We start from the raw sequence: 16,096 nt of genomic DNA on the forward strand, positions 1-16,096 counted from the left end.
TATTTACAAACTATAGTTTTGGCAAGTCGGTTAGGACATCTACTTTGTGCATGACACAATTCATTTTTACAAGTATTGTTTACAGACAGATTATTTCACTTATATTTCACTGTATCACAATTCCAGTGGGTCAAAAGTTGACATACACTAAGTTGACTCTACACCTGCATTGCTTGCTGTTTGGGGTTTCAGGCTGGGTTTCTGTACAGCACTTTGATACACTGCTCAAAAAAATAAAGGGAACACTTAAACAACACAATGTAACTCCAAGTCAATCACACTTCTGTGAAATCAAACTGTCCACGTAGGAAGCAACACTCATTGACAATAAATTTAACATGCTGTTGTGCAAATGGAATAGACAAAAGGTGGAAATTAAAGGCAATTAGCAAGACACCCCCAAAAAAGGAGTGATTCTGCAGGTGGTGACCACAGACCACTTCTCAGTTCCTATGCTTCCTGGCTGATGTTTTGGTCACTTTTGAATGCTGGCGATGCTCTCACTCTAGTGGTAGCATGAGATGGAGTCTACAACCCACACAAGTGGCTCAGGTAGTGCAGTTCATCCAGGATGGCACATCAATGCGAGCTGTGGCAAAAAGGTTTGCTGTGTCTGTCAGCGTAGCGTCCAAAGCATGCAGGCGCTACCAGGAGACAGGCCAGTACATCAGGAGACGTGGAGGAGGCCGTAGGAGGGCAACAACCCAGCAGCAGGACCGCTACCTCCGCCTTTGTGCAAGGAGGTGCACTGCCAGCGCCCTGCAAAATGACCTCCAGCAGGCCACAAATGTGCATGTGTCTGCTCAAACGGTCAGAAACAGACTCCATGAGGGTGGTATGAGGGCCCGACGTCCACAGGTGGGGGTTGTGCTTACAGCCCAACACCGTGCAGGACGTTTGGCATTTGCCAGAGAACACCAAGATTGGCAAATTCGCCACTGGCGCCCTGTGCTCTTCACAGATGAAAGCAGGTTCACACTGACCACATGAGCACATGTGACAGAGTCTGGAGACGCCGTGGAGAACGTTCTGCTGCCTGCAATATCCTCCAGCATGACCGGTTTGGCGATGGGTCAGTCATGGTGTGGGGTGGCATTTCTTTGTGGGGCCGCACAGCCCTCCATGTGCTCGCCAGAGGTAGCCTGACCGCCATTAGGTACCGAGATGAGATCCTCAGACCCCTTGTGAGACCATATGCTGACACATGCACATTTGTGGCCTGCTGGAGGTCATTTTGCAGGGCTCTGGCAGTGCACCTCCTTGCACAAAGGCGGAGGTAGCGGTCCTGCTGCTGGGTTGTTGCCCTCCTACGGCCTCCTCCACGTCTCCTGATGTACTGGCCTGTCTCCTGGTAGCGCCTCCATGCTCTGGACACTACGCTGACAGACACAGCAAACCTTTTTGCCACAGCTCGCATTGATGTGCCATCCTGGATGATCTGCATTACCTGAGCCACTTGTGTGGGTTGTAGACTCCGTCTCATGCTACCAATAGAGTGAGAGCACCGCCAGCATTCAAAAGTGACCAAAACATCAGCCAGGAAGCATAGGAACTGAGAAGTGGTCTGTGGTCACCACCTGCAGAATCACTCCTTTTTTGGGGGTGTCTTGCTAATTGCCTATAATTTCCACCTTTTGTCTATTCCATTTGCACAACAGCATGTGAAATTTATTGTCAATCAGTGTTGCTTCCTAAGTGGACAGTTTGATTTCACAGAAGTGTGATTGACTTGGAGTTACATTGTGTTGTTTAAGTGTTCCCTTTATTTTTTTGAGCAGTGTATATCAGCTGATGTAAGGAGGACTATAAATACATTTGATTTGATGACTGTGCCTTTAAACAGTTTGGAAAATTCCAGAAAGTGATGTCATGGCTTTAGAAGCTTCTGATAGGCTAATTGACATAATTTGAGTCAATTGGAGGTGTACCATGTTATTGACTTGTTTATTGTTTACTCCATGTGTAACTCTGTGTTGTTGTCTGTTCACACTGCTATGCTTTATCTTGGCCAGGTCGCAGTTGCAAATGAGAACTTGTTCTCAACTAGCCTACCTGGTTAAATAAAGGTGAAATAAAAAAAATAAAAAAAACCTGTGGATGTATTTCAAGGCCTACCTTCAAACTCAGTGCCGCTTTGCTTGGCATCAAGGGAAAATCAAAAGAAATCAGCCAAGACCTCAGAGAAAGAATTGTGGACCTCCACAAGTCTTGTTCATCCTTGGGAGCAATTTCCAAATGCCTGAAGGCACCACGTTCATCTGTACAAACAATAGTACACAAGTATAAACACCATGGGACCAAGCAGCTGTCATACCGCTCAGGAAGGAGACGCGTTCTGTCTCCTAGAGATGAACGTACTTTGGTGTGAAAAGTGCAAATCAATCCCAGAACAACAGCAAGACCTTGTGAAGATGCTGGAGGAAACAGGTACAAAAATATCTATATCCACAGTAAAACAAGTCCTATATTGACATAACCTGAAAGGCCGCTCAGCAAGGAAGAAGCCACTGCTCCAAACCCGCCATAGAAAAGCCAGACTACGGTTTGCAATTGCACATGGGGACAAAGATCGTACTTTTGGAGAAATGTCCTCTGGTCTGATGAAACAAAATTAGAACTGTGCTTTGCTGCAGGAGGGACTGGTGCACTTCACAAAATAGATAGCATCATGAGAAGGGAAAATTATGTGGATATATTAAAGCAACATCTCAAGACATCAGCCAGGAACGTAAAGCTTGGTCGCAAATGGGTCTTACAAATGGACAATGACCCCAAGCATACTTCCAAAGTTGTGGCAAAATGGCTTAAGGACAACAAAGTCAAGGTATTGGAGTGGCCATCACAAAGCCCTGACCTCAAGCCTATAGAACATGTGTGGGCAGAAATGAAAAAGCGTGTGCAAACAAGGAGGCCTATAAACTTGACTCAGTTACACCAGCTCTGTCAGGAGGAATGGGCCAAAATTCACCCAACTTATTGGAAGGCTACCCTAAACATTTGACCCAAGTTAAAAAATGCTACCAAATACTAGTTGAGTGTATGTAAACATTTACATTTACATTTAAGTCATTTAGCAGACGCTCTTATCCAGAGCGACTTACAAATTGGGTCAATTTGTGACCCACTAAACTTCTGACCCACTGGGAATGTGATGAAAGAAATTAAAGCTGAAATAAATCATTCTCTCTACTATTATTCTGACATTTTACATTCTTAAAATAAAGTGGTGATCCTAACTGACCTAAGACAGGGAATTTTTACAAGGATTAAATGTCAGGAATTGTGAAAAACTGAGTTTAAATGTACTTGGCTAAGGTATATGTAAACTTCCGACTTCAACTGTATATGGTTTCCACATATTTCATAAGCGCTCCAGTTTGTGTGGTTTACCCCTATCCTCCCTCTCTCTCTGTCAAAGGCTTATAACATCCACCTGTCTCCTCTCCCTCCCTCAGGCCCAGGTTAAAAAACATTGACAGGAGCAGCGCTCAGCACCTAGAGGTCACGGTTGGAGACCTGACTGTCATCATCACAGACTTTAAGGAGAAAACCAAACCTCCCCCCTCCTCCACCACCACCACCACACCCCCCACCTCTACCACCCCCTCCAGCACTGTGTCTGTGTCTGCAGAACACCACAGTGGCTCCAGCTCAGACAACAACACTGAGAGAGGGGTCTCGCGGTCATCTTCACCCCGAGGAGAGGGCTTCTTAGTCGGGACAGAGTCCCACTAGACCACCCCAATTGGAACCCCAGACCCCCCCACCCCCCAAGTTGGAGGCCCTGGACCACCAAACTCCTAGCCCAACAGACCCTCAGACCTCCAACCCCTAGACCTTGGCCTGGACATCCAACCCCTAGACCTTGCCCTGGATCCCCAACCCCTAGACCTTGGCCTGGATCCCCAACCCCTAGACCTTGGCCTGGATCCCCAACCCCTAGACCTTGGCCTGGATCCCCGACCCCTAGACCTTGGCCTGGATCCCCGACCCCTAGACCTTTGCCTGGACACCCGACCCCTAGACCTTGACCTGGATCCCCAACCCCTAGACCTTGGCCTGGACGCCCGACCCCTAGACCTAGACCTTGGCCTGGACCCCCGACCCCTAGACCTTGGCCTGGACCCCCGACCCCTAGACCTTGGCCTGGTACCCCGACCCCTAGACCTTGGCCTGGACCCCGACCCCTAGACCTTGGCCTGGACCCCGACCCCTAGACCTTGGCCTGGATCTCTGACCCCTAGACCTTGGCCTGGATCTCTGACCCCTAGACCTTGGCCTGGATCCTCGACACCTAGACCTTGGCCTGGATCCTCGACCCCTAGACCTTGGCCTGGATCCCCAACCCCTAGACCTTGGCCTGGACCCCCAACCACTAGACCTTGCCCTGGATCCCCAACCCCTAGACCTTGGTCTGGACCCCCAACCCCTAGACCTTGGCCTGGACCCCCGACCCCTAGACCTTGGGTATGACTACTCATGGCTTAACATAGGCCACTCTAACCTCACTCCTCTGTCCTCAACTCTGATATGTAATGTTATCTCTGGACTTGCACATTTACTGTAGTACTAGCTACAGGTTACAGCTAGATCAACACATTTAGCAGCTACAGGTTACAGCTAGATCAACACATTTAGCAGCTACAGTTTACAGCTAGATCAACACATTTAGCAGCTACAGGTTACAGCTAGATCAACACATTTAGCAGCTACAGGTTACAGCTAGATCAACACATTTAGCAGCTACAGTTTACAGCTAGATCAACACATTTAACAGCTACAGGTTACAGCTAGATCAACACATTTAGCAGCTATAGGTTACAGCTAGATCAACACATTTAGCAGCTACAGTTTACAGCTAGATCAACACATTTAGCAGCTACAGGTTACAGCTAGAGCAACACATTTAGCAGCTACAGCTAGAACAACACATTTAGCAGCTACAGGTTATAGCTAGATCAACACATTTAGCAGCTACAGGTTATAGCTAGCACTACTACTACAACCTTGAGTTGTGGTTTGCTTTTGGATAAAAAAAAACACCACAATCTGAAGTCTTGTTTTAAGAAATTTCTCTGATTAACTTTAGGTCAATTTAACTGACTTTAAAAACTATTTTTTGAAACCTGTGTTCTAAACATGAAGTAATGTCATTACATTTAGCTGATCTTAGCCTATTGGACAGCTCTGTTTTTTAATGTGTTATAACATCACGTCAGTGTTAGTATCCATGTCAACATCGGAACTTTCAACCTCCTGTCCAATGAGAACTGTCGTGACATGATGATTATGGTTCAGAGTTCTTCAGTTTGTGTTGCATTATGGGAGAAAACATGAGGTACATGTGGAGAGGATGGAAAACCTATAGGCTCTCTTTTGGTACTTGTCTCTCAGTTGTAAAGTGTCATTTATTGATTGAATGTGTTGGAGACTGAATTGTATTGTCATTGACTCACATCAGCCGGGACCTGGTGTGGTTTTATCATTCATGAGAAAATATTCTTCAAAACAACGTCGGTTTTTGAATTGTGTCCGTTTTAACACCACCTCAAATGATTGATCATACTGTATCACAACATTCACTGTTACATTTTCTATCATTTGTTTTGTTTCTACCAAGCTTTTCTGTTTAGAAATGTATGGACAACTTGGTTGGTTACATGGTTCAATGTCTATAAAGAAAGATATAAATAATGGCATTATGTATTGGAAAAGAGTTGTGCTTTCTGTCTGTTGTCCATGTTTCTATAACAACAGGGTTCTAGACTTTAACGGCTTGTCCTGGATATGAACCAGGGTTCTAGGGAACGTATGTTTGGATGGTCATTGATGACCAATCATGGGTAAGTAGTGAAAGCAATTCTAGCCACAGTGTTTGACTGACACAATTGGCATGATGTACAGTATTCACAAACCTTGACTTTTTCCTAATTTTTTTACAAAGTGGGATTAAAATGGATTAAAAAAATAAATATATTGTCAACGATCTAGATAAGTATTCAACCCCCTGAGTCAATACATGTTAGAATCACCTTCCTTCCTCTCTGGCAACTGAGTTAGGAAGGATCCCTACATCTTTGTAGTGACTGGGTGTATTGATACACCACCCAAAGTCTAATGAATAACTTCACCATGCTCACAGGGATATTACATTTCTGTTTATTTATTTTATATTTACCCATCTACCAATAGGTGCCCTTCTTTGTGAGGCATTGGAAAACCTCCCTGGTCTTTATGGTTCAATCTGTGTTTGAGATTCACTGCTCGACTGAGGGACCTTTCAGATCATTGTATGTGTGGGGTTCAGATATGAGGTAGTCATTCAAAAATCATGTTAAACACTGTTATTGCACACAGACTGAGTCCATGCAACTTATTAGGTGACTTGTTAAACACATTTTTACTCCTGAAATTATTTAAGCTTGCCATAACAGGGTGGTTGAATACTTATTGACTCAAGACATTTTAGCTTTAATTTTTTTAATTCCACTTTGACATTGTGGGGTATTGTGTGTAGGCCAGTGACACAAAATCTCAATTTAATCCATTTAAATTCAGGCTGTAACACAACAAAATGTGGACAAAGTCAAGGGGTGTGAATACTTTCTGAAAGCGCGGTAGGTAGAGTAGACCTATCCTTTGTCTGGCTCACTCCGGTGGCTACCAAGGATGAAAAGCCAGCCTTTTTACATACCGATAGCGCCATCTAGTGGATAACCTCGAACCCACATCAAATACAATGCAGTTCCGTTTATTATAGGCTTACAATTGAAACATATCAGTAATATCAGAAGGATGCTCTGATATTTCCTCATGAATGTGGTTTTGAAAAGTCTATTTGTGTAGCCTACTTCTCAGAGTCACACACAGACCGGGGAAGGGCCTCACTGTTATTTATACTCCTCCCTTCCCCCAATGGTTCTCACAGAACACTGTCTTGCCTGCAGCGTGAATGGTGGTAGCCAGCTTCGTTCTGTGTCATGACTTTGAGTTTTGAAAGCGCTTTTACTTTTAATAATGCGGCGTTACATTCGTGCATTCCTCGTGTGCATGTTGTTTGCCGTGTTCTCGGCCTTGTACGTGTATAGTAAACTATTTTATTCAGATCTGTCGGTCGGGGGAGGACTGGGTGGGAAGACTTTCCTCCATAGAGCCGCGGCCTCTCAGCGAAGCGACATTGGACAAGAAACCAGGCGAGGGCCGGACGAAACAGGCCCAGGCGATCAACACTGGTACACTAGGTAATAGTTACACTGCTTATTATATAGCTAGATTGTAATACACTTCAAAAGGCTTCAAGCAAAATGAATGCATAACTAGCTTGGTGAACATATTTCCTCTGCAAGTAATGTATTGGAATGTGCACCATTGACAGATGTGTTCTCCACAATGGTATCAGGTGAACGTGTTTTTCATCAAGTTGCCGCTTTGTGAAACAAATATACAGCGACAAGACAAATTGTAACAATTCCTCTGGCTAACTTTTTGCATCCTTCCCACTTTCACTATGGTCATGGACACTGTGTACTTGCAGTTCCAGCCCAAACAACTACATTAGGATCAATTGCTGCTCGCAAAGACATGTAAATATAGCAAAACAAGCTCAATATAGCATGTATGTACCTGTAATAAAGAAATATACGCATGTTGACTGGTCGAATTAGGTTCACTAGCGCGCATGGAGATTCAATAACATGTATTTCTTCGTGACTTGACTATTGAAAGATTTCCACAACGTCAAGAGTGACACCGATTTATTTTCAAAGCTGATTGGTTTTCCTTCACCCTTTTGACCAACCCTTTGAGGTGGTGCTGGCTGACCTGCTAGGGGGCCGCCATTGTAAATACGAATGTATTCTTAACTGACTCTCCTATTTAAATAAAGGTTAATAAAAATAAATACAAGTTACAGATGTCTTGAGACAAACACACGTGGGCATGAGTCAGTAGTCTACACCAGAAAAGCATTAGCACTGGATAATAATAATCGGAAAACAGATTGCAGTTGTTGAAATGGAAGTTAAATCTCTGTTGGCCAACTTCAGTGGTGTCTGCTGGATTGCTAAACAACAGGATGTGCAATTAAACGGGTGCTTATGGCCTTTAACAGTTTGTTACAGTCATCAAACTAGTGTGAATGACAAACAAGATCATCAGGTTGCCTAGACGAACACACCCCCTTCTCTTCTCTCCTACAACAACTTTTAAATGCTAACCTTACTGCTTTGTCTCTCTTCAGTCAAGCAAGAGATCTCTGTCGGCTATTCGGTTTAGCTGGTGGTGACGGGCATCTGGATTGCTGTGTGATGAGAGGAGAAGAATAGCCTTTTCAAATCCTCTCTGGCCCTCTCAAATATTGACTTTAGATATGAGACTTGGAAGTTGGGAGAGAGAAGGGGAATGACAGACCAAGAGCTGTTCGGCTGGCAAGAGAAGTCTACAAGCATGCCTTCCTCCAGGTCTGGAAGAGCAGAACAGCATCCAGTGTAGTGTCTGAACCAGTTGGTGAACCTGGCACAAACCATTTACAAAGGTTTTAACCTTTTAAATGAAACAAACGTTGATTTAACTCCAGCATACTTGTCTTTATTTGCAGGTACATCATGAGGAAAGCAGAGGGCCGTGTTAGGACGGCGGCAGCCATGCACCTGGCTGTAGTGGCCTGCGGACAGAGACTAGAGGAGACTCTCACCATGCTGAAGTCTGCTGTTATGCTCAGCATCAAACCACTGTGCCTACACATCTTCACTGAAGACCAGCTGCACGCCAGCTTTATAGAAGCTGTGAGTTGGACTGGATGCACTGCTAGGCCTATAGCCTGTGATTGGAGGCATAATAATGTGGTAGTAATGAGATGTGATTGTGAAAATGATGTAATATCACATGCCCTCCTATGATAATGTAAAAGCATCTACATCACAACTCTAGCATATAGGCTTCAATAAAGTCCCATTTGGTCCAGTTTACATGATACATACAGAATAGGAAACACTGTGAACACCTGCTCGTTCCATCACATAGACTGACCAGGTGAATCCAGGTGAAAGATATGATCCCTTGTTGATGTCACCTCTTAAAGCCACTTTAATCAGTGTAGATGAAGGGGAGGAGACGGGTTAAAGAATGATTTTTAAGCCTTGAGACATGAATTGTGTATGTGTGGAATTCCGAGGTTGAGTGACAAGAGATTGAAGTGCCTTTTGAATTGGGTACGGAAGTAGGTGCCAGGCGTACTGGTTTGTGTTAAGAACTGCAATGCTAATATGATGGGCTAACGGCTCTCGAGTGATGCAGTGTTCTAAGGCACTGCATCTCAGTGCTAGAGGCATCACTACAGACCCTGGTTCGATTCCAGGCTGTATCACAACCGACTGTTCGGGAGTCCCATAAGGTGGCACACAATTGACCCAGCGTCGTTATAAAATAACAATTTGTTCATAACTGACTTGCCTAGTTAAATGAAGGTTAAGTAAATAAAATAAAAATGCTCAACAGTTTCCTGTGTGTATCAAGAACTGTCCACCACCTAAAGGACATCCAGCCAACTTGACACAACTGTGGGAAGCATTGAAGTCAACATGGACCAGCATCCCTGTGGAACGCTTTTGACACCTTGTAGAGTCCATGCCTTGACACATTGAGCCTGTTCTGAGGGCAAAAGGGGGTGAAACTCAATATTAAGAAGGTGTTCCTAATGTTTGGTGTACTCAGTGTATAATCTAGACCACAGGTGTCAAACTCATTCCACGGAGGGCCGAGTGTCTGCGGGTTTTCGCTCCTCCCTTGTACTTGATTGATGAATTAACATCACTAATTAGTTAGGAACTCCCCACACCTGGTTGTCTAGGGCTTTATTGAAAGGAAAAACCAAAAACCTGCAGACACTAGGCCCTCCGTGGAATGAGTTTGCCACCCCTGATCTAGACCAAGGGGTGTAATACTCATTCCATGGAGGGCCCAGGTTCTGCAGGTTTTAGTTTTTTATTTTCAATGAAGCCCTAGACAACCAGGTGTGGGGAGTTCATTACTAATTAGTGACCTGAATTCGTCAAGTACAAGGGAGGAGTGAACCTGTGACACTCAGACCTCCGTGGAATGAGTTTGACGCGTGGCCTAGAGGTTATCTATCTTGTCTATAAACGTTTGAGTATTTACCTGTTTTCAAACCTCTGTGTAATAGCACTTGTCTGGGTGCTTTGTTCTGTGTTTAGTTAGAGTCGTGGCCAAGTTCCTTCCGCTGCAGGTTTAACTACACTCTGTACCCCATCACCTTCCCCCATGAGAATGCTGGAGAGTGGAAGAAGCTCTTCAAACCATGTGCTTCTCAGAGACTCTTCCTACCTGTGAGTTTCATAGCTGGAGAAATTCTATTTTGTTTAATTAAATATTAGCATGATGATGGTTTCCAGTGCCTCAAAAATAATATCTTGGAGTGACTGTAAAAGTGTTACTGTAAATGTGTACACTGCTAAATGGGTTGTCTGTTTCTGATTCTCTGGTCTTCAGTTGATCCTAAAGGAGGTGCAGTCAGACATCTTGTTACTGGCCTCTAACCTCTGTTTCTGATTCTCTCTTGTCTTCAGTTGATCCTAAAGGAGGTGCAGTCAGACATCTTGTTCCTGGCCTCTGACCTCTGTTTTTGTTCCCCAGCTCATCCTAAAGGAGGTGGATTCTCTAGTCTACGTGGACTCGGACATCTTGTTCCTCCAGCCTGTAGACGCTCTGTGGTCCCTGCTAGCTCACTTCAACGCTACCCAGCTGGCCGCCATGGCGCCGGAGCACGAGGAGCCACGCATCGCCTGGTACAGCCGCTTCGCCCGCCACCCCTACTATGGCAGGACGGGCATCAACTCTGGAGTCATGCTCATGAACATGACACGTATCAGGGCCACATACTTCAAGGTAATATAAACTTTGACCAGCAGAGGTCACCATTACAATAGTCAGATATAATGTCATCCAGAGATGGCAGAATCGAGATTTTCTACAATAATTGTATCCCTATTGAATGAATGACAAACAAAACTCATAATAAAGATGTTTGCACAGGCACTTTGATTTTAGACTTAGCTCGTTTTCCACAATGTAACACACCCTCTGTCCTGTGTGATCAGAATGACATGACGTCAGTGGGTCTGAGGTGGGAGGAGCTGCTGATGCCCCTGCTGCAGAAATATAAACTAAACATGACCTGGGGAGACCAGGACCTGCTCAACATCATCTTCCATCACAACCCTGGTGAGACTCACAGCTCAGTACCTCCCTTATTAACACATGATGAGACCCAGGACATATAGACAGTGTATATGGTTGTTATAGTAGACACGTCTTCCATCACAACCCTGGAGAGACTCACAGCTCAGTACCTCCCTTATTACACCACATGATGAGACCCAGGACATATAGACAGTGTATATGGTTGTTATAGTAGACACGTCTTCCATCACAACCCTGGAGAGACTCAACTCTCAACACATAGCTGTTTAACACACCATTCAATAGGATTTTACTGCTGCAGTATTTGTTACTTTTATTTTCAAATTTTTACTTAACACTTTTTTTTAAAGCATTGTTGGTTATATGCTTGTAAGTAAGCTTTTTTTCACTGTAAAGTCTACACCTGTTGTACTCGGCACGTGACAAGTAAAATTAGATTTGATTAGAAACATGAACCTTTTAAATGTCAGTTGTGGCAGGTATCCCAGCTTCAGCCCTGCAGGGCTGCAGTGTATTGTCTTGCCTTATTGTTTACCTGGGTAATAAGGTGTGTGTCGAGATGATCAACTAAGCTCCAGGGCGATAAGAAAACCAGAAGTATTGGATTTGTGCCCCTCTAAACTAGCCCTTGTCTCTCCCCCTCCAGAGTGTCTGTTGGAAGTCCCCTGCCACTGGAACTACCGTCCAGACCACTGTATCTACGGCAGTAACTGTGGCTCCGCGGAGGAGGAGGGTATCTTTATCCTGCACGGGAACAGGGGAGTGTACCATGACCTCAAACAGCCTACCTTCAGGGCCGTCTACGACGCCATACGACAGGTAAACTAAACGATCACAGATCAGTGTAGTCTACGACGCCGTACGACAGGTAAACTAAGCGATCACAGATCAGTGTAGTCTACGACGTCATACGACAGGTAAACTAAGCGATCACAGATCAGTGTAGTCTACGACGCCATACGACAGGTAAACTAAGCGATCACAGATCAGTGTAGTCTACGACGTCATACGACAGGTAAACTAAGCGATCACAGATCAGTGTAGTCTACGACGCCATACGACAGGTAAACTAAGCGATCACAGATCAGTGTAGTCTACGACGCCATACGACAGGTAAACTAAGCGATCACAGATCAGTGTAGTCTACGACGCCAAACGACAGATAAACTAAGCGATCACAGATCAGTGTAGTCTACGACGTCATACGACAGGTAAACTAAGCGATCACAGATCAATGTAGTCTACGACGCCATACGACAGGTAAACTAAGCGATCACAGATCAGTGTAGTCTACGACGCCAAACGACAGGTAAACTAAGCGATCACAGATCAGTGTAGTCTACGACGCCAAACGACAGGTAGGCTAAACAATCACAGAGCAGTATTTCAGCCCTCTTTCTGGGCCGTCTACGATGCCATAGGACAGGTAAACTAAACGATCACAGATCAGGGTTTCCAGATGGGGAAACAACTTGATTGTCTGTCATTGATTGTGTATTAGGTGTGTAAGGAAATGTTTGTTTGTGCGTCCAGACCACTTCTATGCAGATCTCCACAAGTGTCAGTGTTGAGTGAAACAGATTTCCTCACAAGGATGTGTTCTAACTGATCAGTTGTTTTAATGATATCGACTACACTGGGCATTTGTTTAATGACATCATCAATGTCCAGGTTTGTATTGCTTTCCTATAACTAAGGATCGAGCTTCCATCAGAAAGATGCCTGGTCAATATTTGGTCCTTGCCTCTCAGTACATCTGACACACACACACACACACACACACACACACACACACACACACACACACACACACACACACACACACACACACACACACACACACACACCTGATACATAATATGTGAGAGTATTAAAGCCACAGTTAAACCAAGGGCCAGGAAAGAGCAGTAAAGTTTTAGTGCTGATGGTACATGTAGAGGCTCTCCACTGACACAGTGCTCCGTCATCCTCATCAAAACAACACACACAGTGGAAATGGAGCTTTATGACCGCTGGGGGGGGCTTAACTTTTAGGTACCCAATATCAGGGACTAAACCAAAGACGAGGACGTAAAATAGTAATCCCCTTTGATTTCCTGTGTGTGCTGTAAAGGTACTTCCATTATTGGGAAGAGGAGAAGACTGATTGTGTAATCTGTAGTTGGACTGAGGAGGATAATAAGGTGGGATTTAACCATGTTGAGGCTTTTATCGCTCTACAACACCTCAGCAGCTTCATGGACATTTATTCCAATGAAAAGAAAGGTTGGAAGTCTTTCTTAGGCTTTCTACAACTATTAAAGCATGTTTCACTACCCGTCTATTTGATCACACATTAAAAGCATGCAATGATGTGAATTGTAAAATGGTGAATTGTACTGATTGTAAGTCGTTCTGTATAAGGGCTTCTGCCAAATGACTAAAATGTAATGAGTTTCTGGCCACAGCTGTAGTAGATATCTAGAACCGTGGACTTCACATGTAGTGGCTGTTTGATAACAGCATGTTCTATTTCTCAGTACTCATTTAGGGAGGATCTTGTGAGCTCTCTGCTGGTCCCACTGGAAGAGGAGCTGTTGAAGACGACCCGTTCATACTGTGGTAAATCACATGTTCTGTTTACTAAGAGACTGGCTCACAGCCTGGCCAACGTCAACAGAGATGCTCAGCGTCCACATGGACGGTAGTCTGATGTCCTGGGCCTCTAGGCTGTCCTATAGTGTTGTCATGGTCAGAGAGATGGTAGCCTGGGTTCTGTTCATTAGAGCACACTGTAGCAAAACTTTTTGCAAAGGAAAACTAAAATGGGCGTTTCTTATTGGACAAGTTGAGCTAGTGCCTACTTTGTTTCATTTCGTCGTCTTCTGTTTCATGACTACTTGGCACCTACAGTCTCTACAGCTACATGGCTGAAGGAATTTATTGATATATTTTTATTTAACTAGGCAAGTCAGTTAAGAACAAATTCTTATTTTACATTGACTGCCTACCCCGGCCAAACCCTCTCCTGACCCGGATGACGCTGGGCCAGTTGTGGACCACCCTATGGGACTCCCGATCACGGGCGGTTGTGATACAGCTGTAGTGACGCCTCTAGCATTGAGATGCAGTGTCTTAGACCGCTGCGCCACTCTGGAGGAAGAGACTAGGAGGAAGAGACTATATGGACGTTGGTGACTTCATATGCTGGAGATACATAGTGTGTGTGAAGAATGACACCGCTGTCATCACTACAGATATCTTGTTCAGCGTTTCTCTGGTCAGACTCATCTGTATAGTAGGCTATATGGCATTTCCAATGCTGATGAGGCTCTTTAATAGTGCTGTCTGCTGTATTCAAGAGGCCTTTGCTATCCATATTGGAGAATTTGCCACAATGGTCTTATCCGGCCTGCAGAACAAGACTCAATCAGCCTTTCTAAGCTAAATGGTACCTCTCCTATTGACAGAGAGCTACTCCGAGCCTTCTGCCATAATGTGAAGAGCAGAGTGCCGTGGGAGGAGGAGGCACAGACACCAAGCTATATTTTTGCTTTATCAAAAATGCACTTTTTTCAATGGCAGTCTTTCCCCTTTATATGTTAAGTGGAACAAAATACGTATTAATGTGAGTTCTGGATGTTTTCAGTTGTTTATTGTCATTCTTTAGTTTTTGTGTCAATTTGTTTACTTCAGAAATAGTTCCAACCAGTACTTCTCTTTGTGTGTTATTTTCTTTGTGAAGGTTTTATTAGATGCTGTATGGATGAAGCCGTCCATACTTTCTGCACTGATCTGTTTCATACATCATTTTCAGACATTTATAAAAGTCTTTATTACTTTGACGGTATGGGCAATTCCCTCCTTAAAACATGCTGGAACATTGTCTTTGAAGAACCTCTTTGCTCTGCAGTCAGTCAGTTTTCATTTGTTGTCCAGACGACAGATTGTGTTACTTCTGTACATTAGTTTGTGTTGTTTATAGCTAATGCCAAAGTTTTTTGCACTGTTGAATGTATATTGGAGACATTGACCATCAAAACAAACAGCTTCCTTCTGTCTGTCATAGAATGATCTTGAAAATGTTTAGTCTTTTTTACAATACATATCTTCCTAATGTTTACTTTGTGTATTTTTTATGTGTAAACAGGTAAATGCAGTATATTTTGTACCAGAAAGGTAGCACTCACCTTTTTGTATATGTCTGTCACTGTATCTTAATCAACAGTAATGTATTCTGTTAAATGAAATCCAGTACTACACAATTTGATAGCTTTCCACCAGATGGCAGCATTTCTGCATCATGAACAGCAGTTAGCTGGACTAGAGGAGAGACTGTCAGGTTCACCTATTACATTGAGGGGGATTCATGACTAAATGTGGGACAAATATACACAGTTAACAAAATGTATGCCATCAAAACATCTATGCAGCAATAATGTAATGGGGTGCTGCCTGTGTGGTTTAGATGGGAGTCAATCTGTCAATAAATCAAGTATAAATACTTTATGATTGCCCCTACAGTTAATAGCTACGTAGTGGAGGTAGTATTTTACAACTATTCACTATGTCAATATTAATGCCTGATATTCCCTGCCATCGCCCTAATAAGTCTTGTGAACTTGTGCTTGGCATGCGGTGTGGCTATTGTCTCCATTGATTGTGTCATATCACCTCAACTTCAAGCAAACGATGGAACAAACTCCTAACCTCCAGCAGCGTTCCTTAGTAGATGATCACATTTCCACTGATACTCAGCATCTTTTACATTTATTCTGCGAAGGTCAGGGACTTGAGCTAGATTGATGGCATGTTTCTGTAGCTGCTCCTCACAGATCAATATAACAGTAAATGCCCTCTGACCTGGCCATCTGGGGCCCTGGAGTCTGTCTCTACTTTG

General features: G+C 44.0%; 2 protein-coding genes across 5 annotated transcripts in view; both read left to right on the forward strand.

Moving 5' to 3' along the window:
• LOC129844743 (YY1-associated factor 2-like) overlaps positions 1-5,704 on the forward strand; it is a 32,871-nt gene extending 27,167 nt beyond the window's left edge. For all 3 annotated transcript variants that reach the window (XM_055912825.1, XM_055912826.1, XM_055912827.1), the window contains one exon: positions 3,456-5,704. In XM_055912825.1, coding sequence (XP_055768800.1) covers positions 3,456-3,735 — 280 coding nt within the window. In that variant the 3' untranslated portion in view covers positions 3,736-5,704. The remainder of the gene's footprint in view (positions 1-3,455) is intronic.
• Positions 5,705-5,789: 85 nt separating this feature from the next.
• LOC129844741 (glucoside xylosyltransferase 1-like) lies at positions 5,790-14,526 on the forward strand. Of its 2 annotated transcripts, none has more exons than XM_055912822.1 (7): positions 5,790-7,241; positions 8,597-8,783; positions 10,212-10,343; positions 10,651-10,902; positions 11,115-11,238; positions 11,864-12,036; positions 13,737-14,526. In XM_055912822.1, the coding sequence occupies exons 1-7, from the start codon at positions 7,018-7,020 to the stop codon at positions 13,902-13,904; spliced, it is 1,260 nt and encodes a 419-aa protein (XP_055768797.1). In that variant the 5' UTR covers positions 5,790-7,017; the 3' UTR covers positions 13,905-14,526. The 2 variants fall into 2 exon arrangements, with proteins under 2 accessions (XP_055768797.1, XP_055768798.1); XM_055912823.1 differs by lacking the exon at positions 5,790-7,241 and adding an exon at positions 7,248-8,459.
• The last annotated feature ends 1,570 nt before the right edge of the window (positions 14,527-16,096 follow it).

Source organism: Salvelinus fontinalis, unplaced genomic scaffold (assembly GCF_029448725.1).
Source record: "Salvelinus fontinalis isolate EN_2023a unplaced genomic scaffold, ASM2944872v1 scaffold_0219, whole genome shotgun sequence".
NCBI classification, from domain to species: Eukaryota; Metazoa; Chordata; class Actinopteri; order Salmoniformes; family Salmonidae; genus Salvelinus; species Salvelinus fontinalis.